The sequence below is a fragment of the Vulpes lagopus genome, chromosome 14 (genome assembly GCF_018345385.1).
Source record: "Vulpes lagopus strain Blue_001 chromosome 14, ASM1834538v1, whole genome shotgun sequence".
NCBI lineage: Eukaryota > Metazoa > Chordata > Mammalia > Carnivora > Canidae > Vulpes > Vulpes lagopus.
In genome coordinates, this window is record NC_054837.1 from 35,031,061 (window position 1) to 35,058,788 (window position 27,728).

The 27,728-nt window shown below is 50.6% G+C and overlaps 1 protein-coding gene across 8 annotated transcripts in view; it reads right to left on the minus strand.

Annotated features, from left to right (window-relative positions):
* RIMBP2 (RIMS binding protein 2) overlaps positions 1–27,728 on the minus strand; it is a 219,914-nt gene that overhangs the window by 74,139 nt on the left and 118,047 nt on the right. For 4 of the 8 annotated variants that reach the window (XM_041729431.1, XM_041729432.1, XM_041729430.1 and 1 more), the window contains exons 3-4: positions 16,557–16,646; positions 7,626–7,748 (exon numbers count right to left, since the gene is read on the minus strand). Coding sequence is in view for 4 of the 8 variants with exons in the window: in XM_041729429.1 (XP_041585363.1) it covers positions 7,626–7,748; positions 16,557–16,646; positions 19,313–19,378; positions 19,721–19,735 (294 nt within the window). In the remaining 4 variants the exon portion in view is untranslated. Of the gene's footprint in view, positions 1–7,625; positions 7,749–16,556; positions 16,647–19,312; positions 19,379–19,720; positions 19,738–27,728 lie in introns of those variants that run through there. The other 4 variants (XM_041729438.1, XM_041729436.1, XM_041729437.1 and 1 more) reach the window with 2 other exon arrangements.

Genomic DNA, 27,728 nt, shown 5'->3' on the forward strand with positions numbered 1-27,728 from the left:
AAGCAATAAGCCTTGGCTTCTTATCTTAGGAACTACAGGCTTGGGCTGAAATGCAGTTTACATTCTGGACACGTGCTGTCATGTAGCCAAACACCACTGCAGAACACTTATTCTGTGCCGGATGCTTGGATGCTTGCAACAGAATAATGAACAAGTGAAAGATTAATTTCATCCCGGTGAAGCTTACGTTCTGCGGGGGGGGGGGGGGCAGGAAATAAAGAGGCTCTAGCAAACGAATGCAAGCTTCAGGGACCAACACAGGAAGATGGCGAGGCAGGGGGATACACAAGGTGGGGAAGGATGTAGTGGACACTTTACTCAAGCTGGCGAGGGACATGGCATTTGGCCGAGACCCACATGATGACAAGGAGCCCGTCAAGTAAAGGTTGGGGGAAGCTCAGGGAGGCAGGGGCCGGCGTGGTGTGTGTGTCTGTGGTGCAAGGGTGCGTGGGAGTGGGTGGGAAGAGGTACGGGAAAGGGGCAGGTCCAATCCCTCTCCATGGTCCGTTGCACCCCCGGGATGACCCACTGAAGCCCTCACTTGGGTGCACACTTTGGCCACCAGTGACGATTGCAGGCTGAACCGAAGCACACTCACTCCGCGCCTGGCGAGTGCTGCGCCTGAGTCTGCCAGTGCGAGGCTGCGGCCCAACACGTGGAGAGCGTGTACTGGGGCATCGCGTGTCTGGGTAGGCTCCCGGACGGAGGGTGCACACGCGCCACACGGGAATGGGCAGGACCAGGACCCAGAAGGGCCGTCCGGGTGCACCTGCTCCCTACTGCCCCTCCCAAATGCGTCTCAATCTGACGGAGGGGCCCCGCATCCCGCTGCTGTTTTCACTCACATGCTCCTGATGACCACAAAGTGGAACACCCAGCGTGTTCAGCAGCTTGGATTTTGGATGAGCTGGCTCAGGACCCAGCAGAGAGCGAGGGACTCAACAGCCCTGCCCTGGAGAGAAAACTGTCAACTCCACGGTGGAGGGGGTGAGGGTCCGAGTCTCAGGACGAGACCCGGTGCCGCCCTTCTGCCCGGTGCAGAGCAGGATGCGTGTGGGTCCCACGGCACCAGCCGGCAACCAGCCTGCATGCAGCCTCATGCAAAGCCTCTCCCTGCAGAGGTGGGGGCAGCCAGGGCAGCTTCCAGAGCAGCAAATTTCCTGCGTCTGGCTCGGATCTGAACACTGAGACGACACTATCGTGGCTTGGATCAGGCCCATCAAGGGTTTGGCTGGAGACGGAGCCCTCAACATGACTTTCATGGTGCAGAAAGCCCCAGAGGGTGTTACCAGAGCCTGAGTCCAGAACAGAGAAAATGAGCCACAAACATTAGTTACCACCGAGACTGGCAGCGGGCAGATCTGCACTTGGCAGCACAGGGCTATATTTCTGTGCAAAGGTATGAGGAGAGGGCAGGCACAGGGAAGGCCCCGCAGATAAAGGGAGATTAATTGTTACCGTGAGAGTCACTTATTAAACCCAGATAATCAGTTGTTCCCAGATAATCAGTTGTTCATTAACAAAATTAGCCTTAGATTGTCTGCATTTAAATGGACTGATCTGTTGAATTATGAGAATAGACCCTGGTCCTGATGGTTTTTTTTTTTTTTCTCCCTTTCCCTTTGAATCACAAAATATAATGCGCCAAGTGTGCTTAATCAAGGCCGTCTCCATGTACCTGAGTGAACTTCCAAGCCTGGCACAGGTACAGGGTGCTGGGAGGCAGGCAGCTGGCACAGGGTCGCTGGCATGGTGCATGCGGAACCAGGGGCACTCAGAGGCTCAATGACAGGACGGTCCCAAAAAGGCCAGGTAACACCCAGCCTCCCTCCGCGTCTTGCTGGCAAGGCCTGTGGTCAGGTGTTGTGGGTGGGCTGGGCTCCCTCTGGGGCTGAGGGCAGGGTCCCTCTGCCTGCTGGTCCCTAGCACCCCTTGCCAATCTCCGGCTGCATAACTTCCCATCTGTGCCCCCATGGTCTGGCGCCTGAGTCTCCAAGTCTCCAGACCAAGCCATGCCCCCTCTCGTGGGGCCTGGTCTCACTCCATCCTACCTGCAGGCCTTCTTTCCAGACAAGGTCACACTCAGGCTCTGAGCTGATGTGAATGTGGGGGACATGGTCACCCCACCGCACCCCACTCTCCTCCAGGACTATGGCCTTGTCACCAGGAGCTGTCCTTGGGCCACCAGGGGACGGTGGCCGCGCCCATCGGCTCCTGTCTGCTTCATCAGCGATGTCCAGGTGGGGTGTTTTGGGCAGGCCACTGTCCCTGGCCAGGGCTCTCATCCTGTCCTAAACCACAGATGGCCACCTGTTCTGTCTTACAAACAGCACTGCCTTCCTGATCCGGAGCAAGGAAACAGAGCAGAAGGAGGACGCAGTGACTGAGAAGTCCTGAGTGACTTCTCCTCTCCACGGGAGCTGGTATGATGCCCAGGACCTAGGACGCCTGTGTTCCTGGCAACAGGAGGTCCACATGGAAAACACTCAGGCCATCCCGCAGAATTTTTGAGTCTGAGACGTTGGAGAGAAAGTCTGTTCTGCTTGCTCCGTCTTGTCACCAGGTCAGACACATGTGCCTGGACCACTGAGTTTGGAGGCCTGGAGGTCGGCATGGGGTCCCCTAGCCGGGCCATGTACACGCCAGGAACCGTGAACACTCCAGCACTTTGTCCTCGGGGATACACTCTGTGCTGGGAGGAGGCGGCTTCTGATTTGAGCTGGGTGTGTGCAGAGCTTGTGCAAACCCCAGTGAGCAACCGCAGCCGCAGACCTTCACCGGAGTGGTCATTCCCCGCAGAGAGCGTGGGCAATGGTGGCCACAGCGGCCGTCCCCGGCCTCTCACTGCTCACCCTGCATGATCTGCTCAGTTCCTAATCTACTCCGTCGCTGGGTATTTACTGGGCGCCCACCGTATGCCACCTCCTGTCCTAGGCACCGAAACAGTCTGTCTCGGGGATCTTACATTTTGTAGGGAAAACAAACAATACACAAGTGAAAAAAAAAAAAACAAATAAAATGGGCATCTTTGAAGAGAATGGAATCCGACACTGCGGTGATGACAGGCAGGACAGCGGCTCCTGCGGATGAGAGGGTCGGAAGAGGGGTGCTTGGGTGGCTCAGTGGTAAAGCGCGTCTGCCTTTGGCTCAGCTCATGACCCCGGGGTCCTGGGATCTAGTCCCGCATCAGGCTCCCTGCATGGAGCCTGCTTCTCCCTCTGCCTGTGTCTCTGCCTCTCTCTCTGTGTCTCTCATGAATAAATAAATAAAATCTTTAAAGAGAGAGAGATAGAGGGTCGGGAAGAGGTATTGCCAGGGAAGTGACATGCAACCAAGACAGGGACAAACTGCTGCTGAGGCAAACAGCCTTCCAAACCGTAAGTGCAAAGGCCTTGCGGTAGAAACAGGTGCTGCATGTTCCAGAAAGAGAAAGCCACTGTGGCTGGGCACAGGGTGACAGGGCTCAGGGTGGAAGTGGGGGTAAAGGTGGGGGACACAGTGTGGGGTCCTGTGCTAAGAGTTCAGATTTTAATCTCTCTGCAATAAGAAGCAATCGCTAGGTGTAAGCAGCACTTTCGTTTTATTTTACCAATGTGGCTGCGGCTGCAGTGTGGAAAATGGGCTCTAGGGGATAATTCAGGTAGGTCACATCTGAAGGCCTCCGGAAAGCTGAGCAGCTATTGTGAGCAGGTTGCTTGGAAGAGACTGGTTCCACTAGGCAGACTTAAGAATATTCTGTGCCTGTCTGCCACTCAGCCCACATTTATTACGTGGTTTTTCCATGCCTATGTGGCACATATATCGATAAGCAGAAAAAATATAGGACCTGTCCACGTGGCACTTACTGTCTCCTGGAGGGTGACTGGGACAAAAGCAATCAGACAACAGGCATGGCATGTGCAAAGGTCCTGGGGTGGATGGAGCATGCCTGCAGGAGGCAGTAGAGGGAGGCCAGTGTGGTTCAGCCTTTAAGATCTGAACTTAAAAAAAATAAAAATAAAACAAATAACTTCATGTGAATCAAGGGTGTGAACTTAGGTCACTTTGGTCCAGCACCTGGAGTGTTTGGCACATATCAGGTGCTCACAAAATATTGTCGAATGACCAAGCATGTCCTTAGGTGTGGGTTTCCGTGGGTCTCTCACCAGGCCAGTCACAGCAGCCCTGGGGAGTGTCGGAGGCAAACTCATGTCCTCTTCGAATCAGCATGTGGGTCACACTCTTCCGGCTATTCAAGTGCCGAGTTACCCGGCAGCCCCTGATCCAGCGGAAAGGCCTCTGGAAGCGCTGCGTGTTGCTGGACTCCTGATTCACGTGACCAATTATAGGCCATCAGAGACATGCTGCATGGGATCTTTAGCTAGACTGAATTCCCAGGATGGAGACAAGCAGCACATCAGCAATATTTGGAAACAAAAAAACCCAACATCTGAACGTGACCAATGGCCTAATTATCCATTCAGACAGACACGGAACACACGCTGGCGTGATGCCAGGGCTGTAGTCATGCACGTTGGCACAAAGCAGACGTGCTTCATGTACTGAGCACTGTGTCCCCTCTGCCCCCCATCCCTCCGAGGGCTTAGAAGACAGCATCAGGTACGAGGTGGGACAATTTCCTCAACTGTGACCACCAGACGATCAAGTGACAAGGTGCTGTGATTGCCATCCGAGCACCACCCTAGAACCCAAATGAATCGCTTCCACCTCACACATCTTCTGGTAACTGAACGGAGCCACCTTCATGATGATTAGCAGGACAAAGGATCCCCTGGTCACAGTGCACCCCATCTCCAGCACAAGGTGATCCTGACACCCGAGTCCCCATCGCCCATGTTCTAAGTCACAGAAAAACTTACAGCCTGATCCCCTGGCGTGGTCCGTGTCACTCCCTGTCTGCCACACCCCACGTCCAGGCCCTCAGCAAATTCTGTTTTTCTACATCAGAATCTCACCCAGAACCCGCCACCTCATGCTCTTCCCTCTTCCCTGCGCGGGAGCAGAGGTGCCCTCCTGGGAGCAACGTCCTTGACTGCTATGGTTCATTCATTCCTTAGAGCCCAACAGAAGGGCACCTGGGGGCTCAGACAGGGAAGTGTCTGCCTTCGGCTCAGGTCATGATCTCAGGGCCCTGGGATCAAGCCCCACGTTGGGCTCCCTGCTCAGTGGGGAGTCTGCTTCTCCATCTCCCTCTGCCTGTCCCCCTGTTCATGAGCTATCAAATAAATAAAACCTTAAAAAAATGGTGAACGGAGAGGAATTTTGTGCAGTGGGTATTAAGCACCTGGCTGTGCTCTGGACCCAGGGGACGACCAGAGCCATGGGAGCGTTGGGCAGAGGGTATGAGCCCAGAGAGACCTGCCCAGGGGTGAGGCTCCTGGTGTGAGTGACTGGTCATGGGGACAGCTGGGGCAGCACTGGGATCCGATCTCTGTTTAAGTGGTGCCACTCTGGCTGCCAAGTCCCATGTGATGGGCAGATGACAACAGCAAAGGGGGGCCCAGAGAGACCAGGGGAGGGAAATACCAGAACCCAGGACCTCAAGGCTATCATGTGTCCCCACAGGGCCTCACGGCTGTCACAGGTCCCCATGGGGCCTCATGGCTGTCTCAAGTCCCCATGGGGCCCCCATGGCTATGACATGTCCCCACAGGGCCCCCATGGCTGTGACATGTTCCTACAGAGCCTCATGGCTATCACATACCCCCACGGGGCCTCATGGCTGTCACAGATCCCCATGGGGCCTCGCAGGCTGTCACATGTCCCCACGGGGCTTCAGGGGCACTGACCTCTGCTGACAGAGATAGCAGTGCCCCTGACAGCTGCTTATAGGCTGCCCACCCAGCTACCACCCAGTGCCACCCTTAGACACAGGGCCCCTATTTCCTGGCTTCCCGGGGACAAGCCCACCCGGATCCCACACTCCATCCCCAGACCATAGCGTAGCCTCTCGACCCTGGAGTTCTCTGTCACGGGGTCCCCAGGTTTCCCCCCTGGTCCTGCATAGGTCACCTCTCTAGCTTACCCCCCAAGAACGGATGACACCTCTGGTGTGTCCACCCTTACAAAGGAGGGCAGCCAGAGAGAGAGCTGTTGGCAGGCATGGGGTACAGAACCTGAGCCTGGAACCTGGGACGTCTACATGGGTGCAGGACCCTGACATCCACACCCGGGGTCAGATCGGGTCAGGGCAGGGGGCTCCACGAGGCTGGTCATGATACACGCGCTCAGTGCCCTCCAGGTAGGAGGAAAGACTAGCCCCAAGCACCCAGGCAGGCAGGGATACAGAGGTTTGCACACATAAGCTTTCACACCCCTGAACCTATAAATGAGGCCTCCTCTGCCCACAGATAGGAGCAGCATTATCGCTGCTGAGGCAGGCTGGAATCCAGCCCCCAGAGATGCCACCTCCTGATCCCTGCGGCCTGTTCACATGTCACTTCACTCTGCGGTGTGGTTAGGGAAGGGCCTTGATGGGAGACTGTCCGAGCGGGCTCAGCGTCACCACAGTTTCCTTTATGCAGGAGGCAGAGACGAGGGAAGATGCCACATCACTGGCTTTGCAGGTGGAGGCAGCGGCCGCACATGGCCGCGAGAAGGTTGAAAAGACACGCAACGGAGTCTGTGCACAGCCTTCAGGTGGCGCACCCTGCCCACGCCTTGATCCTGGATGCTTGGTCCCCGCACTAGAGCAGGACACACCCGTGCTGCTTCAGGCTGCAGCCATTTGTTACAGCAGCAACAGGAAGCTAATCCGCATAGTTTCCCAGCCTCAGGGCCACTTGATTCCCTGTCTTGGAGCATGCCCTGGAGGGGTCCCTGCCCTCCAGACACCAATAAGCCCCCTCCCCGGTCATGCCAATCACAAATGCCCTCGGGCTGCCAGACGCCCCCTCTGAGAACCTCTATGCTCTGCACCATCCCTCCCAATGACGTGAATCCAGCATCCGTTGGCAGAGCCTGCCCTGGGCACAGCCAGGGATTCCCAGCCCAGCTGCTGCCGGGTTCACCTGACACCCACGCCATCCCGACCACCGAAGGCAGGGCTGAACGGCCGTGCTTCCAGCCTTCAGAGAACTCAGGCGGTCACCTGCACGCTGTGGAAATGCATGATTGCATGGTAGGAGCTCATTTCCACAGGTGCTGCTCTGAATGCAGAGCAAATGGTGGCCACAGAGCAGTCACAGCCAGCCTGGGCCCTGCCTCCAGGGAAGTCGAGGCAAGCACGTACAGAGCAGGAGCTTTGGTATATCTGTTGATCATCACACAGATTCCAGAACATTCCATCGCCCCAAAAGAAAAGCAGCCGCTCCCCATCCCCACCTCACCCCAGTCCCTGCCAGCCACGGATCTGCTTCCCTCCAGGAGCCAATAGTTTGCCCAGAAGGGATTATGGTCAGCGTCCTAAGAAACGGGAATGCATAACTGATTTCACTGGGACCACTTCCAGAAATATTTGAATTGTGTTATTTAATGCTTTTGATACCACAAAAGGCGTGGAAACAGCCCGAGAGCCCTGACTCTGGATGGTGGTATCAAACAGTCTCCACCACTGGCCACTGTGCAGCCCTGCAGTCCGAGCCCCACATGCTGGCCCCGGGGCAGTAGAGACATCACTGTCCTACCTTTAGGACCTGTTCTAGGTTCTCCAGCTTGGCTTGGAGCTGAAGATTCTCCTTCACGGCCAAATCGCGTTCTCTGGTCACTATGGCGAGCACGTGGTAGAGCCAAGCATGCTCTGCTTTCACCTACAAGGAGCAAGGAGAGAGAGAACGGGGCCGGTTACAGCATGTGCAAGAGCTGCGCAGGCGTCTGTCCCCAGCTGGCATCTACCGCTTCCTCCTCCCCCATCCTGGACAGTGGACTTCATGCCAGGCCAGTCCTGCTGGGGTGAATGCATGTGGCCAGGGCTGAGCAGTTAGCGCACAACTTCCCTCTTCCTCCCGCCTCCCCTGTCACAAGGACAGGCACTGGCTCAGGAATGGTACTGCGACCCAGGCCTGCCCAACCAGGGCAATCCCATCCCCTGGATATAGTGCCCGGTCGGGGGGAACACAAGGCCCAGGCGCATCCATGCAGAATGAGATATTGGACTGCCAGGGAAGCCCGGGAAGAGACTCCATCTTTTGTCCACTGGACTTGGAAAGTTGAGGACACATGGTTAGAGCTGGAGCCACCATGAGGGGATAATCCATCTGAGAACAGAGCCAACAAGATGGGCATAGAACCAAGAGAAGCAGAAGGAAAAGCAGGATCCTGATGATATAATTTGAGCACCTAGATCAAACTGTGCCTGACGCTAGTATTTTCCTTTCCAGTCATGCAGCTAATAAATTCCCTTTGTTTGCTGACACTAATGTGAATCATTTTTTGTCCCTTTGAATGGAGAACCATAACAGATACGAGCATTACCCAGATTGTCCAGGATATTAATTGTTTTGTCTAAAAATTTCATGTTTGTCTTAAAAGCAGATAAAAATGGCCATAAGGCTCCCTGTGCTTTAGGGTGATGGATGTGCTGATGATCTCAGAAACTACGTGCACTCTAAGGCCACAGCTCCCAGGGCCCAGTTTTGAACTTATGTGGGAGGCCCCACTAACCCTCCATCTCTCCTGTGGCTTCTCTGGAAACAGGATGCGGCAATGAGGCAGGTGGGCACCTTGGTTCACTTCCCATCAGTTTCGCTGCGCGGCGTATTTGAGCCAACCGCAGCCTTTGAATTTCCTCCCCCCCCTCCCATCTGTTACGACCTGCACTAGGGCTTCAATGGGTCTGCCACCAAGTCCTGTTTGTCCGCTCCCTTTCTGTTTCAAGCACTCGGTGTACAGAGTGCAAGTTCCGCGAAACAATTCCTGTCCTCAGAAGAAAGGAAGGCCCCCGTGGCACCCCGAGCGAGCGGCGCAGGGTCACGGAGGCTGTTACTACGAGGTCAGACAGAGTCGGATACACGCGAGCCAGAGCCGCTCTGCCCCAGCGGGAAACATCCGGCAGCGAGCTCGGAAAACCACTCCAGCGCTCCTGGTGAAAACGTCGTGACCCATCTGAACTGAGTGGAACTCACACCTGAACCCCAACGCTAGGGCACGGCTTCCCAGAAGCCACCACTCCCCACGTTCTAACTCTGCCAAGAGCAACGCCCAGCGCTTCCCGGCCAGCCTCCTGCAGCAGCCGGCATACGTACGCCCCGATGTGAATCAGGGTTTGCCTCCCTCGGACCGGACCCTCCTGTGGCTGCCACAGAAAGTAGAGCTGTGTCCACACTGCCGGCCCCACCTGCAGGCTTCTGCAGCCCCCACTTCGCCAGCTGTCCCATCTGATGCGCTGCCCCCCGACCGCCACTCACAGGCTCTGGCTGCCCTGGCCCTCCCTTTATCCCGTAAACAAGCCAAACTCTTACCGCAGGGCTTTTGCACATGCTGTCTGCACCACAGCAAGTACCTATCCACTGCTCCCTTCTCTCTTGATCCCGGCAAGTCTGGCTCCTTCTCATCATTTACGCCACCTCCTCAAAGAGGTCCTCCCACTGTGCTCTAGGTGGTGAAACCCTCCCCACTTGGCTGCCCCCAGCACCCTCGTGCTTTGCCATGGCCATGCCTTATTTCCCTCAAGCATTTCTCACTATCTGGACTATCTGGACTATCTCACTCTCTGTGTAGCTGTTTACATTTCCCTGTGGTTGCTCCTCATTAGAATCCAAGTCCCAGTTGGACGGGACTTGTCCCTGTGACCTAATTGTCTGTCGTCAGAGCCTGGAGGAGTGCCTGGTGCACTCAGTGCTCCAGGAGTGGAAAGGCACCGGGGAAGACTGTGTTCCTGGACAGAGGGACTTTGCTGGGCCACCCATGCCCGTCGTGCTCCAGGCATCAGGAGGCCAGGCTCCCAGACCATCTAGCTCCTGATGGGGTTTGGCCAGTGGGAGACCCCAGCAGGACAGCAGGGGCTGGAGGGCAGACAGGCTGGTGTTCACTCCCTTGCCAGCAACCCGCAGGGGGGCCTGTGCACAAAAGAGCTCTCACAGCAGGTCCGAAGCCACTGTCCCTGGAACTGCCTGCTGGCGGCTAGGAATTGGGATTTTCAGGAGGAACCCCACCATTCCCTAAGTGATGGGAGGACCTCCCTGCATCCAGACTCCAAGCAAACCCCGTGGGTTCTGCAGACTACTTGCTCTCCTTCAGGGAGGCAGGGGTTTGGAGTGTGCCCGGGAGAGAACGACACCCCGTAACCACCCCGGGTGCCTGGCTCTAGTGGGCTTCCTGGGACAACCCTTCACGCGTGCTATGAGGCCTGGTGCTACTGGGACTGAGTGTATCCTGCGTGACCCCCATGGAGGCTCTGGAGGCTGGAGCCCGGCTGCCCCCGGATCCTGCCCCTGGACCCTGCCCTGAGCCTTCCCCCCGCAGACTGTACTTCATATCCCTTTGCCGGGATGAATCACAGCCATGAAGGTGCCTGTGTACTGAGCCTGACAAGTCTTCCTAGTGAATCACAGTGCCTGGGGGGTCCTGGGGACCCCGACACGGCGCCCGCCCCAACAGCCGCAGCTCCACTTGCAAAGTCTCTCCCTGGCACTCTGTCCCTGGTGCCCTGGGGGGCTCTCTGTCCCATCCGCCACTGCCACCTCCCAGCACTCCGCCTGTTTCCAGGATGTCCACACACCCTCCTGAGTACTTCCTCACTTCCACCACCTGCTTGCAGGAGCCAACTATTTCCTACTGGGACTCTGGTGGATTAAATCTACAAAGAAAACAGTTCTTCAGCAGCAGAGAAGCAAAAGGAACAGTTCAAAGTCCACCTAAGTAAAATGTTTCTGAGAAACAGATTCCAACTCTCACTTTGTCGGGGTGCCCACGAGGCTTAGGTTCCCTGTGCAGCTTGACACAAAGCATTCCTGGATTGACCAGTCCCCTATACGAGCACAGGACAGACAGGAACCACGCCCCAAGGGGCATTGCACAAGGATGCCGTCCAGGGTGGACAGTTCCCAACCAGCAACTGTGGATCTGGAACCTTCCGGCAGGCACGGGACCCATGGGAACACTGGATAATGACCCTGCAGAGACATCCACACCCGTGACCTGGGAACCCGGGGCTGAGCTCCCTTACAAGGCAAAGGGACTTTGCAGAGGCGACTGAGTCACAGGCCTCATCCTAGACGGCCTACGTGGGTCCTTACAGGAGGGAGACAGGAACGTCAAGGCCAGAAAGGCAGATTCTGAAGATCTGGTTCTGCTGGCCGTGGGTGGAGGAAGTGCTCACGAGCCATGGCATGTCAGCGTCTCCAGACACTGGAAAAGGTGAGCAGCTGGCTTATCTCCCAGAGCTTCCAGAAGGGATGCAGCCCACCCAACTTTTGTTTGGGGACTTCTGACCCCAGGGCAGCCTGTGACCCAACTAGAGACTCCATGTGACAACAGCAGAAATCTCTGGGAGGCAACAGCCCTTTGTGAACACAACACTTTCCTAGGAAAGATTTGTCTATTCTTCTTCTTGTAGTTACAGTGAGGATGTGATGCTCTGGGGTGGGACAGCCACTCTGTCCTAGAGATCACAGACGTCATGGCCCAGGGCACTGGGGTGGCCCAACCAGTAGAGCATCCGCCTTCGGCGCTGGTCGTGATCCCAGGATCCTGGGGTCAAGTTCCGCATTGGGCTCCCTGCTCAGCGGGGAGTCTGCTTCTCCCTCTCCCTCTCATGCTTTCTCTCTTTCAAATAAATAAAATAAAATATTTGAACAAAACATAACAAAACAACCCAGAAAAGTTACAGCCCACGAAGGGTGGCAGTGAAGGAAGGCAGGAGCCGATGTCCTCCTCCTGGGCTCTGGACATCCTGTTGCACGAGAACAATGATGCCGCCGGCTATTCATGCCACCAGGCTCGGGTCCCTGCTACACGGCAGCTGGAAAGAATCCCAGCAGACAAACCCAGAGAAGGCATCCTTTCTGGTTTGGTAGCAGCTGATTCCACCTGGAAACAGGTGTTTCCAAATAAAAAGCACTGCAAATGTCAGCTCAGCAGGGTCGCTTGCCAGGCTGGTGCCTCAGGCCTTGCTCCCTGCTAGGTGGCCTTCCGAAGCCCCGACCGTGCCAGGAGCCTCAGTACAGAGGCCTGCTGGCTTACCTGCTCCCTGGTCCCTGCTGCCTGCCAGCAGAGCTCAAAGCTGGGCCCTTTCACGAACAGAGAGCACTCCCGGGGAGCCAACCCACAGCCCTGCCACACCTGCACTTGGACCAGAACATCCTCCTGGGAACCGAGCCAGTTATGGAGCAAGAAGTCTCGGAAGAGCCAAATGGACATAAAGAGGTTTTCATCAAGATGTGTAGACCGTGACCCCATGAAGAACAAAGATATGAGATAGGAAAAGTTTCTAGATGTTCAAAGCCAGCAGTCCAGACAATTCTTTCTTTGCTCTGCTCACCCGGAAAGCGAGGCTCACTCACAGGAGACCTTGTTTTGAGGAAAACTACATGACATTCAGGCGTGACCTCTGGGCCAGGGCCCCTCCTTTCAGCCAGGATACTTAGCCCCACAAACCCCAGGTGTCTGTACAGGTGTTGTCTCTGTCAATGCCTGTCGTCTTCTTTCATTAGTTGAAGAGGGAGAACAGAGGTGAGTCGGATGATCACCGTTCGTAACAGTGATTCATAACCGGACCCAGGGTTCCTGCCACCTGGATTTCTGGCCAGCAGATAAGTGGAGTTCACGGGTTATGGGGTCCCAAGTCATGGACTTAACAACCCCTTACACAGAGCCTGGCTGCAGGATATGGGACACCACCGGCACGTGGCCTGGGACCCTCTCACCACCCACAGGCACAGCAGCATGTTAATGCCCGGGCTTCCAGCCACTCAACTCATTTCCATTTCCAAAGACAGATGTTGGCGGCAGCCACAGCACAGCCTGAGACATCTGGCAGGGGTTACTCCTGAGAAGATGCCCTGGACCTGCCATTGGCCACAGGGACAGCTGTCCAGTTAGGGGGCACTTATAGGCCCCTTTGGACCTAGGCAAATGGGAAATCTTAATGATTTTTTGGAAATCAGTAAAAAGTTGGATTTTCCAGTCTGAAGGGCATTGAACACATTCACTTGTCCTGGGTCCCCACTCACTTGTTTCCTTGCACAGGGATGCCCGCCCCGGGGAGCTCTACCCGATATTCCAGGGAAGCCTGCCTCAGATTTTGCATCTAAGCAGCTACCATCTTGGGGCAGGCTTCAGGGAGGACACCGACGACTCGTCTTTCTGCTTCCATAATTAGGGGCCTGGGTCATGAAGACTGCTTTCTTTTTTTTTTTTTTTTTTTGATAAATTAATTTTTATTGGTGTTCAATTTACCAACATACAGAAAAACACCCAGTGCTCATCCCGTCAAGTGTCCCCCTCAGTGCCCGTCACCCATTCCCCCCCGCCCCCCGCCCTCCTCCCCCTCCACCACCCCTACTTAATCAGGGCTCCTGAGAAGCAGATTGCAACCCCAAGCCACACTCAGATGGGGGCGTTGGGAACTTCCAGACGCCATCCTGAGAAGCAGGGGGGTTCCTTGTGTTTCTGCAGAGTCGTGGGGACAGCTCCCCCACCCCGTGAATCTGGTGCTATGGTTCAATACTTTTCAGCATCACTAACCAACCTGGCCCCTTCACCTCCCCTAGTTACCCTGGGACACACACACTGGCCCAAAGGACAATCTTGTGAGAACTGCTTTTTCCTCCTGCCTTCCCTCTCCCTTGGTCCCTCTCTCTCTCCAAATCTAACCCCATCCCCAACCCAATCCCATCCGCATCTTTATCACCTCCATCCTCATTCCCATTCCACCGCATTCCACCCCACCCCCATCCCATCCCTGTGCCCATCTCTGTCTCTCAGACAGCCAGCCCAGGCACATTGAAGAAACACTGAGCTTGCAAAGTGAGCAGAGGGCCAGGACAGAGCTGAGGGCCCTGCAGTCTCCCTGCCTTCTCTCTGAAAGGTCTGCTATTCCCGTCTCTGCTGGTAAGTCACTGGGTGCCCTCACACACCCCTGCAAAGCTGAAAGGAACACGAGCTCATGTCAGTGCCTCACAGCCTTGTTTAAAAGGCCACGGTGGAGAGGCAGCATAAGAAGTTTCAAACCTTAATTGGAAAAACGTTGTATTTTGTGGCGATCCTACGGGAGCAGGGTTGCCTGTTAGCATGGCTATACCGGCAGGGCCAAGAAAGGAGACCTTGCCAGGGCAGTGATGCCCAAGAGCTATGGCTCTAACCCACTGCTGACAGCACTGGCCAGGCTTGATGCCTCCAGGTGGTACCATCGCCCCCGCTTCTGCTCCATCTCTCTGTGCCCTCACAAAGCTGCCGTCAGCATTCCTGGCACAGGAGCGAACCCAAGTGCGTGGGGAGTGAGTAGGAGAGAGGAGATCTCCCAGGTTCAGCAGCCCCGTGGCCAGCTCCCACCAGCCCTATTGTCAGCCTGCGTCTGGTGCAAGAAACACCACCATTATTTTACATTCCTGTTCTTGTTTAATAAAAATAGTCCTGGGCAGAGGGAGTCATTGAGCCTCATTATGCATCCATGCCTCAGTGAGAGTGAGTTTACCAGAACCTTCTCTCAGAGCAGATTTGGAAAGAAGGACCACAGAGAGTGGGGGTTGGCAGGATAGGATGGAAGGCGCTCCGTGAACTCCTGGGAGGCAGTGGGCACACGTCTCTTCAGAAAATAGCATAAATAAAATATACATCACATAATATTTAACCATCTTAACCATTTTTAAAATGTACAGCTCAGTGGCACGTTGGATTGTTGGGCAACGATCACCTCCATCCATCTCCAGAGCTCTATTCGTCCTCTCAAAACTGAGACTCTGCCCCATTGAACACCAGCCCTTCCTTCCCAGCTCTCAGCTCTCACCTTTGTACCCGACTCTGAGGATTCAGACCCCTGAATATCTAGAGACCTATGTGGAATCCTACAGTAACTGTCTTTTGTGGCTGCTTATGTCACCGAGCATCATGTCCTCAAGGTTCATCCATGTAGTAGCAGGCGTCAGAACATCCTTTTTAAGGCTGAATACTATTGCATTGGAAATACAGACCACATTTTGTTTCTCCATTTAGCTGCCAACGGACCCTTGGGCTGCTTCCCCACTTTGGCTAGCGAGAATAGTGCTGCTGTGAGAACTGGTGTACAAATATCTCTTCAAGACCCTGCTTTCGATTCTTTTGTAGATATACCCAGAAACAGAAGTACAGGATCATATAGTCACTATTTTTAATTGTTTAAGGAGCCACTATCCTGTTTTCCATGGCAGCTGCACCATCTTCCATTCTCATCCATGGCGCATGAGGGTTCCAATTTCTCCACATCCTTGCTAATACTTGTTATTTTCTGAAAAGCACATCTTAAAAAAAAAATTGGCCAACTGGAAGGCAGAAAAATCAGTGTCAAATCAAGAAAGTTCCAATTTTGGGGTGAATTGTTAGAGCTCAGTTATTCTTAGAAATATTCTTAGTGCAGCTGTGAAATTAGCAACTGCAACCAACAGTCAAACATCAACTACTAACTACTCTTTGAGCACCTACCTCACATGCTGCTGTGGGTGCAGGGGTACACCGATGAAGACAAAGGTCTCTGCTCCCTTGGAGCGGGGAGACAGACAAACACATAAATGAAGACACGGGATAGACCAAGTGATAAGAGATACAAGAAAACAAAATCAGTGAGGTCACAAAGACCAAAGGAGGAGTGAGGGTCAGACACAGAATGTGAAGCCATGGCAAGTCTTGCTGACAAGGTAACTCTTCAGAATAATGAAGAATCTGGTAGGTCTTTGAAGACGAGAGGATAGGATTCTAAGCAGAGAAAGTTATCGATAGAGGAGACAAGCTTGATGGACTGAGGAACAAAAAGATCAAAGTGGCCAGAACTTCATGAGTCAAAGGTGAAGTGGCTGGTAAGGCTGAACAAGACGGTGCCAGGGGGGAGAAGTCATTTTCCTCTCGGGGACGCATTGGAAGATTTCTCAGAGGAGCCACGTCACCTGGTCACATCACTAGAGCTCTGTGGCTGCTACCAGAAAATGACCTAAGGTGACATGAAGGGAAGTGGGCCATTTAGGGGATGTTTTCAGCCTCAGAGGCTATGACAAAGATGAAAATGGGGAGGGATGCTCTGACATGGCTTGTTGGTGAGTCGGATATAGGTGTGAGGTCAGGGAATAATCCAGAAGTCTCCTAGCACCTTGCCTTGTGCAGTGGGTGGATGGCAGTGCCATGGACAGGACAGATAAAAGCTGGGGGGAGGACTGGTATGGGAGGGTTTGAGGGACCCCAAAGGGTTTGCTCTGGCCTTGTTGTTAAGGATATGATCCCGCAGACTTCCAAGCGGAGATAACCAGTGGACGCTGAATGAGACACCACTGGGTGCTTTGTGTAGGTGTTACAAGAAGGAACAGAAGAGGCGTGACACAGAAACTGGCCACCCATGCATTGGGTGGACTTGTGTGATTGTGTCTCTCCCTGCACCCCCTTCCTCCTTGAATCCCCTCCCTGCCCGGCCCCAGCCCCCATCTCTGGTTGGTTACCTTGTCAGGCTGCCAGGCTCTTGCAGGAAGGCCTGCATAGTGTGGTCTCAAGCCGTGTTCCCCATGGGTGGCAGCCTTCAGTTGGTTTTCCTAGGACAGAAGGAAAGAGTTTCATGAGATGACTCCTCAACTTCAGGGATGAGGCAGAGCACGGTCGCTAAGGGATCGGATTTCAGGAGTGAGGCCCAGGGTTGGGAGTGATTCTGCAATCCATAAGTCCTGTAATGTGGGACCAGCTTCTTTCTTTCTTCTGATCCATGAGTATCCTACTCTATAAAATGGGAGCAGTAATGCTCCATGATGATATTATAAGAATATAACGAAATATGTATTAAGCACATAGTGAGATTCCCAGCAGGTGAATCATCCCCTACAGGTGGCGGACTTACCTGCATTATATGTTTGTATCCAGAGGCAATGTAGTTAAGTCAAGCTTTGACCTGACCCTTCGCTCACAAACACTGCTCCAAGCACATTGCCATATTAAACACAGAGAACATTTTAAAGGGTTTGTCCTGCTCAAAAATGAGGTAAAAGTCCTTGAGGACTATGATTGGCTGCAGCATCTGTGGTGCTAGGACCTTCCAGATTCTCTGCCGAGACATAGGCACAAAATTGGGAGTCCAGGTTTGGTTTGGCTTTTCAGTATATTTGGGACTCAAATCTCCTGCATGAGGCAAGAGACCTGAGCAAAGCTCACTGCCTGACCTGAAGCTGGTCCAGCCTCCAGCCCCCAGAAGCTGAAAATAAGTGACGTCTGCCCAGAGTTCTAGCTTACGTGAGGCAACACACCTGGGGGAGCAGAGGGAGCAGGCCCACTGCTCAGTGTGTGCACTGTTACATCACCTAGTACAGGAACAGTGAACTACCTGTAATAAAACCTAATCCAAGACGAGGGGCATTCTAAGGTGCGGTGTAGTAATTACAAAGAGGTCAGACATAGGGTGGGGGTGAGCACAGAAAGAAAGAGAAATTGGGGGTAAGATTCCCCATTAAAGAAAAGTCTGGGGACGCCTGGGTGCCTCAGCGGTTGAGCGTCTGCCTTTGGCTTAGGGCATATTTCTGGTCCCTCATCGGGCTCCCTGCATGGAGCCTGCTTCTCCCTCTGCCTGTGTCTCTGCCTCTCTCTGTGTGTCTCTTTAATAAATAAAATCTTTTTTAAAAGTCTGAAAATAGACATTCCAAAACAGAGGAAACAACAACTCACATTTCTAAACAGATCCAACAAAATCAATAATCAGCATACATTTACTCCAGAGGAAGTAAAAATAATAAAGCAATCTGAAAATGACTTCAACAAGTACATTGAGGGTTCTCACAAAGGGGAAGGAAGGGAGGACATCCATCAGAAAGAACAAGAAAGAGGTTAATAGCGACAATTAGTGGCCCCAGTGGGAGGCGACTGGCAACTCATCAGGCTCCAGCAGTCAGGTCTGCAGTTTCCTTGCCTGGTCCTTCAGGTTTGACTTCCCCGTCGCTCCCCCAGTGAGTTAATATTCAGACGCCACCCACATCTCTAACTGATCTGCTGAGTCTCCTCTATCATACCTTGCCTGCTCTGGCTTTAGGCTCCATTCACCCTCCCAACAGGAAAGGGGCAGAAATTCCTATGGTTTCAGACACTTCCCACAGGAAGGAGGCTGGCTATTTCCAGGTCCCATATTTTGGTCAATATCCTTTCCTCTCCACCACCATCCTCAGGAGTATCTCCACTCTTTGGCACCCACCTCATTTCCATGGTGATAAAATGCAAGGAAGCAACCTCCTTACCCCCACACCATACTAGTGGTGTTTTGTTTTGGAAATCGTGATTCCTCGACTTATGGGAATGAGCTTGATTGACAATGTGGCAATCACATTGCCTCCTCAGAGACATCCCCCCATAATGTTGGTGATATAAAGGGGATGAGTATACTCATTAATACACCAGAGTCCTGACCTTGGAGACCTCAGATGCTTGGCAGTAGATGAAAGACAGCCATATCTCAGAGGATTATAGGAGAAATGTAGGGGTTACAGGGGTTGGAGTATGGAATTTGAGGTCAAACTGCCTAACTACAACCTCTAGCTCTTCCTCTTGCAAGCTGCATGGTCTCAAGCAGGCTATCTGGCACCTCCACACTCTCCAAGGTCTAAGGATGTAAACATACCGACCCGGTCAGATGGTGTGGAGATTAAGTGCAGTAATTCCCATACAAAACTGAGGACATGACCTGGCTCAGTCAGGTGGCCTCTTCCCTACTGCAGGCACCAGCACATTTGTCTACATCTTCCCATCTTCCACATTCTACCACCAAGTGATGCTTTCATTGACATCACCTCTCTTTGTACCTCATTTAGAAGAATTGACTGCAGGTAAGGAACATCAGGAAAGGAAACAGGTCTGGCTCGTTCAGCCAATTTTCTGGGGGCTGTAGAAATGTCACATCTACTTGTTTTGTTTTTATTCCTTCTCAGTGATTCAAGGTCAGACGCTTAACCTGATGAAATCAATTTTCCCAAGAAAAAAAGCTCAGGATCTAAATCCTGTCAAGGAAGAACGGTGTCACCAGGCAAACATAAAGAATCATCACCATCTCTTGCAGATGCCATTTCTCCAAATCAGTCCAACCATGAATTGGCACTCCAGGTACCACTTAGTATACTGGTACCCCCCACACACATCCTCCGCAAGATGCCAACCACAGAAAGAACTACTGAAAACAAAATCATCCCCAAACAATCCCCCACCCTATACTTAAATCATCACAAATTACCTGAGCAGGGTGCCAAAGCACTTTGCACATTGTTGCCGAGAGAAGCCCATCCATTGACAAAGACATCTAGCAAAGGCCCAAAGAAGACAGAGAAGATACCAGTTTGAGCCTGAAAAGACTGATTTATTCTCCACATCATGGGTATCTCACTTTATCCATATGTGCTGTTTACCCCCTAAGAAAACCTAGAGGTGGCTGGGGGCAGGGAGTTATGAGGCTGGTTGCAGGGATGGGGGGACTTTGTAGTCTTGTCCTGCCTACTACAGTTACTGCAGACTTCACCCCTTGTCATAACAGGGCACAATGCTGCTCTGACATGCATGTATTGGTATTACTTAGGGGAAGATTCAGAAAATGCCTGTTCATGCTTCTGATCCTATTAAGATGCTGAAAAGTGAGAAGACTTACCCTGGAAGCTCTCATCATTGACACTGTGCAGGACCAGAGCTGCCCACCCAGGGATGCTGTCCCCGCTCCAATTAAAGGGCTCCTTTCTGAATTAATCAGCACCACCAAAGAAATGCCGCCAAGCAAAATACAGATCACCTTGTGTATTGGTCGCATGCTTGAGACCAGAAGGCCCCCAAAAGATGTGGGCTTGTGGTCGCAACACGACAAAATGAGAGTCTCCCAACAGGCGCGGGTGGCACAGCTATGACAATTCTCGGGAGAGGGAGGAGGAGGAGGACAGAGTATATTTAATATAATCTGACACTCTTGTCTGAAGTAGCAAAGCTTTCCACGGCCTGGGGTAAGCGGCCAGCCACAGTGGTGCCTCAGACGCCAGGTGCACCTGCCTGGTTCCATGCTACGGTGTACACTGTGCCCCCACTGTCATCCCCTGTTCTGCAAGTTTGACACTGTTGACTCTGGACCACATCTGAGAGCCAGGAACTGAGTTTGACGACACACACCCACGGCCTGAAGATGGGGATCTGGTGACTCACGCATCACCAGGACTGAGATAATGAAGAACTTTCCAAACACCACTGCATGAAATCACCCTCTAGCTCAGTGCTCCTGACCTGAAATAGCGGCATGAAGAGAGAATAACCAGCCTCTGTGTATCTGTTCGCTTCTGCAGAAATTTCACAGATTTGCTTTCCATGGGAGGTCTTGAACATTGCAATTGGAACAGTTTGAAACTTAAACTCTTTAAGTGTAAAGCCAAACAGAGTAGAAGGGTTTAAGATTTACTGAACGGTGGATCCATAGAGACAGGGCCTGCCCTGTCGGAACCAAGATGCACAAATAGCTTGTTGAATTTGACTGTCTGCAAGCATGCAAGGGAAGGTGCACAGGCCTTATGTCCACTTCCTGGATGAACACACAGAAGTAGGACAAGCTCCAGGCAGGCCGACCGGAGTTCTGGGATCTGATCTGAGGACCACTGGGACCATGTATCCCTGGGAACTCCCTTAAAGGGCAACTGCAGGAAGTGCCAGTTCAGGAGGTTTTTTACCCTTTAACATCCAGTAATGCATTAAACTAGAATAGCCTTATTTGATTTTTTTATCTCCTATTTAGCAAAACTATAGGGGACAAGAATAAATTCTGATAGGGATAAGGGGAAAAGAGAAGGACCCAAGCAAGAGTTACAAATTCAAACACCCCAAGGGGTAAGCAGGTAATATAAAGGAGTAAATTGGGCCAGGGGAAAAAAAAAGAATATTCTAGAGTGATAAGGAATGCAGAGATTGGAAATGCTCATGTTCCATCTAAAGAGGCCCGTGGCAACCTGGCTCCAGCCTGTTGGTGGCAAGTAGGAAAGGGAGCCCAGCTGTTCCAAGGTTTTTAGGAGCCGGAGGTCTGTCTGGGTTTCGATCCGAAACATCCCTGTTTTAAAATGTTGGCTCTTAAATCAGATAAAAACATACATTGTACTCCTTTCAATAATAGACATGTCTACAGATTGAATTAGCTTAAAAATGGTGCACTTTGTAAAAGAAGTCAGACCTGATTAGAATAAAGCATTGGTGGAGTGAGGCAGGATGGGGGGGAGTGTAGGGTGCGGGGAAGGTTGGGGTGGGGGTGCATTCCTTCTGCACAGGGACAGAAAGAAGATATAGGGTCACCAAAGATAAGTCTGTCCACTTGTGCCTACCCCCTATATTCCCTTGGTTACTCACTATGGACTGAACTGTGTCCCCCCAAATCCATATGTTGAAGCCCTAATCTCCTATTATGACTGTATTTAGAGATAGAGCCTTTAGGGAAGTAATTAAAATTCAGAGGGTGGGGCTTTAATCCAGTAGAACTCGTGTCCTTCCGGTAAGAGGAGGCAGCAGAGAGCTCTCTGCACGTGCCCTGAGGAAAGATCACATGAGGACACAGGTAGAAGGGGGCCACCTACAAACTAGGAGCAGAGCTTTCACCAGCACCAGCCTCCAGAACCGTGAGAAAATAAAGCTTCTGCTGCGCAGTCTGTGGTATTTCACTACTGGCTTCCCAAGCTAAGACACAGACAGTCCCAGCCTAAAACATTGAGATGCAGCCAGAATTCCCCCAAAGTTCCCAGGAGCAGCTCCAGGGCTAGGTCTGGGTCTTCAGAAGCCCCACCTCACCTACACCATGAACTGTAATTGAATACACATTTCTATGGTAAGATGCCCATTTTTCCAGAGGTAAACTGTGATGTGAGAAAACGAAAGCCCTCTCATGACTTGTCAGTTCTACTCATTTCAATAACATCATTGAACGTGTGTGTGTGTGTGTGTGTGTGTGTGTGGTACGGGGCTCACTGGACACCCTGGAAATCTCAAGTGAGAAATAGCCCCTCCTCACAGGTGTGGCCGATGGGGACCCAGGGGCCCCCGTGGTGCAGGATCACGTGTGCTATGATAGCAGAAATGCAGGTTGCCATGGCAGGGAAACAAAACTGCCAACCTGACCACCCTGAGATAATGAAAAGTCAATGAAGGTCACATAGTTGGAGGCAAATGACTTCATATACGCTTACAAATCAAGGGTCTCCTGGGTGGCTCAGTGGATCAAGCATCTGCTTTCAGCTCAGGTCGTGATCTCAGGATTGTGGGATTGAACCCCACATTGGGCTCCCCGTTCAGCAGGAAGTCTGCTTCTCTCTTTCCCTCTGCCTCTTCCCCTTCACTCACTCTCTCTCTCTCTCTCTAATAAATAAGTAAATCTTTGGGAAAAAAAGAATCAAAGACTGCAGGAATTCAAAAGAGTGGGAGGAATGGTGAATCAACATTCAGCCAACTGTCAAATGGTGCTATCTTTACCATAAAGGAAAATTTAAGCAAAATAATATCTGACATATTAAATTATAGCAAGTTAGAGTTTGGACTTTATTGGCCTCGCACATTTGTTTCTCTCAAATATGTTCATTCATTTTGGTTTTATGGTTTAAGAAAGCTGTAAAAATTTTATAATCCAGTTTTATCACTGGGCAAGTGCAATTATGTTATAAATAATAAATATATAATCATATAATGTTCGAGTATAACATAGACTATGTGCTTGTAATATGCAAGTCTAGTAAAATCAGATTGTAATTATTATCAATTATAGTAATATATAATAAAAATAATTTAAGTCAACACTGGGATGTACTTGATAATGTTTTCTTTCTGAAAAGGCTTCATGAGTGGTTCTCACCTGGAGGCACACCCGGGAGGATGGGGGAAAGAAAGGAGAAGGGAATGTGTGTGTTGCCTGTGTGTAAGGGGGTCCTTGAAGCGACGGCGTTTGAAGCAAAGGAAAAATGGAGTGGCCTTAGCGCTTGTCTGGGATGCTGTCCAGGGTCCTGACCCAGCTCCTATCCCTTACCCTCAAGGCCAGGACTATTAGCTAAGTCATCACGTGATACTGAGAAATCCTTGGGACCTGGAGGACCTGGGTTTGAGGTCTAAGTCTAACACTTACAAAGTGCCAATTTAAATAAGAGAATGCACAGACATGCACTTTGCAAACTGGGAAGGGACCATTTGAATGTGAGAGATTGTTATGCCAATAAACAGACTGTTACTGAAACAACTATATCTGGTTTCCTGTAATGCTCAGGTCTGGGGAGGGGAGAGACAAGCCTCTAAGTTCCTTTCCATATTCAGGAAAATCCATAAATCTGCACTTGCTTTAACTATGACAGACACACACTCTTCCGGACCTGTTTGACGTTCAGGCATACTACGTATGCCAATAATGCAATTACGGAGCACACTGTGCTATTTAAAAGCTATTTTTCTAACACAGGTTGGAGACAAGACCAAGTAGAAAAATATAACATGCTAATCAGATTCAAATGCAAGCTCATGAACCATAGAAACATTTACATTTTTTTAAATAAATTTTTATTGGTGTTCAATTTACCAACATACAGAATAACACCCAGTGCTCATCCCGTCAAGTGCCCCCCTCAGTGCCCATCACCCATTCACCCCCAACCCCCGCCCTCCTCCCCTTCCACCACCCCTAGTTCGTTTCCCAGAGTTAGGAGTCTTCATGTTCTCTCTCCCTTTCTGATATTTCCCACACATTTCTTCTCCCTTCCCTTCTATTCCCTTTCACTATTATTTATATTCCCCAAATGAGTGAGAATATACACTGTCTGTTCTTCTCCGATTGACTTACTTCACTCAGCATAATACCCTCCAGGTCCATCCACATTGAAGCAAATGGTGGGTATTTGTCGTTTCTAATGGCTGAGGAATATTCCATTTATGTATGTATGTAAACATTTGCATTTTAAATAAAGCTTCTCCCCATAAACGTATTCCATCAACTTATATGTACTTGCAACATATGCTCTGATTTACTAATTGAAAATAAGCACAGTCAAAAATTTGCTTGGTTCCCATTGGTCACTCTCCGCAGAACACAGGCTGCCCCCAAGACAGCTTTTCTCTACCAGAGAAATGACCCTATTTTCATGGGGTCAACCCCATGAAAATTCTTCCATGTAGGATTCTTAAGGTTGGGAAGCAAGGGGAGAGGGAGAGTGAACAGCTAACATGCCACCTGTCTGGGGATGCAGAAAAGCTGGAACTCTCATCCACTGCTGGTAGAGATGCAAAATGGAGCACCTGTTGTGGAAAACAGTTTGATCATCCCTCAGAATTACTACAGTCATCCTAGTCTTAGTATACACCCCAAAGAACTGAAAATGGTTGTTCAAACAAATACTTGTATATGAATGTTCAGAGCAGCACTATTCCCAATAGCCAAAAGGTGCAAACAACCCAGATATCCATTATCTGATGAACAGATAAATAAAATGTGGTCTATCCATTCAGTGAGATGCTACTCAGCCATAGAAAGGAATGAAGTACAGATACCTGGTACAACACAGATGAACCTCGAAGATGCTGAGTGCCCCATATCATATATATTTGATATGAAATGTCAAAAGCAGGTAAATGAGACAGAAAGTACACTGATGGCAGCCAGGGCTGGGAGTGGGGAGAGAATAAACATTGCCTGTTAATGGTCATGGGGCCCGCTTTGGGGTAATGAGGGTGTTTTGAAACGAGATCGTAGTTGGCTACACAGCATTGTAAACGTGTTAAACACCACTGGATTGTTCATTGTAAAATGGTGAATTTTATGTTACAAAGGGTGCCACCCATGCCTCCTGGGATAGAGCCTGAAGTGAGGCAAACATGTCACCATCCATGTGTCCACAAACTGCTTCTTCCCTAAGTGCCCCTTGGGACAAACGATCTCCAGATGCAAACCACCACCACATCTAGTCCTCAACCAATAAACAGCAGTCTTGTCCAATGCTGGCGGGAAAGGCTGACTCTTGTTAGGTCTATCTCCAATACAGGCTCCTACCAAGGGGACTTCCAGGGTCACTCTTCCCTATATGTGATTTCAGCATAACCTGCTGATTTCAGAACTGAATCCCTGCATAGACTGTGTCTCTCCTATATAGTCGTTCAGCCTATTCAATACATATTAATTTATAAACCGCATTCCATCTACTCCCAAAAAAAAGGATTCAATGATGCCTGTAATAAAAATATTTATGCAATAAGGCAGTTAAGAATAATGATTTTTAAAAAGAACAATATATAGAAAAATGTATGCCAAGGAAATCACATAAAGAAGATTTGTACCCATTGGCTGACTATCACATTTAAGTACGAGCTTGCCAGCTGCTAATGTGAGAAAGAAAATGTATCAATTAGAAGTTTGTTAATGTAAAGGATGAGCCTCCTAGGATCCTTCTACAAATAACACAGCAACGTAAAATATTTAAGTGCCTTTTAAAAAGGGCATTTGCTTTTTCAAGAGATGATTTATCAGTATTGTTACAACATGGCGCTCCTGCCTTGAGAGCTTCAGGGCTCTGCTCTCTCCCTCCACCCAGGGGCCTTCCTCCATCAAAATCTCAAATTCTTGATCACAGCAAACTTGAGTTACATAAACGAATGAAAATGGTGCTTCTACAATTTGGCCCAATGAGGCAGGGTTAGGCTGTAAATTCAGATGAATTAAAGAACTCTCCTGCCATTGACTCAGTAAGACAGACTTTTCTCTCCCCAAGGACAGATTACTTCAATTAATATCTACAGACTCTGCCTTATGACTCAGGGCCCTCCAGCGGGGAGGGAAAATATGCCCTTAGCTTTAGATTCACACCTATTTTCCATTCATAATGTGGTATATCTGAAAACAGACCGTATGAAAACACAGGAAACATATCAAATTCGTTTTCCACAGTTTTCAGATATTTTTAAATTAACTTTTTTATTATTTATTTATTTATTTATTTATTTATTTATTTATTTGAGACACAGAGAGAGACAGAGGCAGAGACACAGGCAGAGGGAGAAGCAGGCTCCCTGTGGGGAGCCTGATGTGGGACTTGATCCCAGGACCCCGGGATCATGACCCAAGCCAAAGGCAAATGCTCAACAACTGAGCCACCCAGGTGCCCCTCAAGTTAACCTTTTAGGTTAAAACAGAGTACATACACAAAAGTGCACAAATCATAGGCATGCAACTCTGCTCATTTTTATGAAGTGTGCACATCAGCATAATCATAACCCAGATCAAGAAATAGAACATTTCCAGCAACCCTGAATTTCTCTCCTGCCTCCTCCCTGTCAAGACCCTCCCAAAAGTAACCAGTGATGTGACTTCTAGTTCCACAAATTCATTATTCCTCTTCATTAGCTCTATGGGAATGGAATGGAAACATCTTCTTGGTGTCTGGAAATTTTTGTCAATATTTTGTCCAACAGTCATCCATGAGCGTGAAATAGCAGCTTGCACTACTTCATCACTTCATCTGTAACATAAATATTCCAAAATTTGTTTATTCGTATCCAACTATTGTTGAACACTGAAGTTGACTCCAATCTGGAGCCTTTGAAAATAATGCTACAAAGAACATTCTTGGAACATGTCTTTTTGTGGATGTGTAAATCTCCTGAACAGTATTTGTCTAGGGATGGAGCCACTGGACCATGGCCTCTGCATGCACTTAGGTTTTGTACAAACTGCCACAGTTTGGGACAGCAAGGATTATTGGGAGTCCTGTATCCCCACACTCTCACTAACATGTGGCACCCACCATTCTCCCTCACACAGGCCATGCCAGTGGGGCATAGTGGCATCTTTCATTTGTATGAAGACAGCAAAGCTCACTAAAGTCATAGCTCCCTTCTTCTAGAAGTCAAGGGGCAATGGCTTCAGAGGTTCTGGCAGACATGACCTTACAGGGAAGACTTCAAACCAGATGCCTCTAGAAGCCCAGGAGCTACATGAGCACATGAAGCAGCCCAAAGCTGAAGACCAGTGGTGGTGGCTGGAATTGGGACAGAGAGAAGGGGGTCTGCCCTCTAAAGAAAGGCCCCATTACCCAGCCCCAGCTGACCCTTGCCAACAGTAAACATGGGCAAGCATCACCACATCTTTTTTTGAAGAGAAATTAGAAACCAATAGTTTTTTTTTTAAGATTTATTTATTTATTTATTTACACAGAGAGGGGCAGAGACATAGGCAGAGGGAGAAGCAGACCCCTGTGGGGAGCCTGATGTAAGACTCAATCCCAGGACCTCAGGATCCCAACCTGAGCCAAAGTCAGATGCTCAACCATAGAGCCACCCAGGCATCCCCAGAAACCAATAGTTTGATGTGAAACTTACCCAGCTTTTAAAAAGTTGGCAACTAAGAGACCTGTTGGAGGGTCATAGGCTGTACTTTGCCAGCTCTGCTCAACAGTTTGTGCACCAATCTATCCTCACCTCTCCATTGACGGGACCTCAGGCAGGCTCCCTTCCACAGGAGACTCTGAGCTTCCCAGTCCCCTCCTCATGAACAGCCAATGCCCAGCTCTTAAATGGGACTGTCTCATCTGCGGGCAGAGTGGTGTCTGAATCAAAGATTAGATGCTACATGTTTTGATTCTCTGAACTCAAATATCCAAATTCCTTTAACTCAAAGCTTA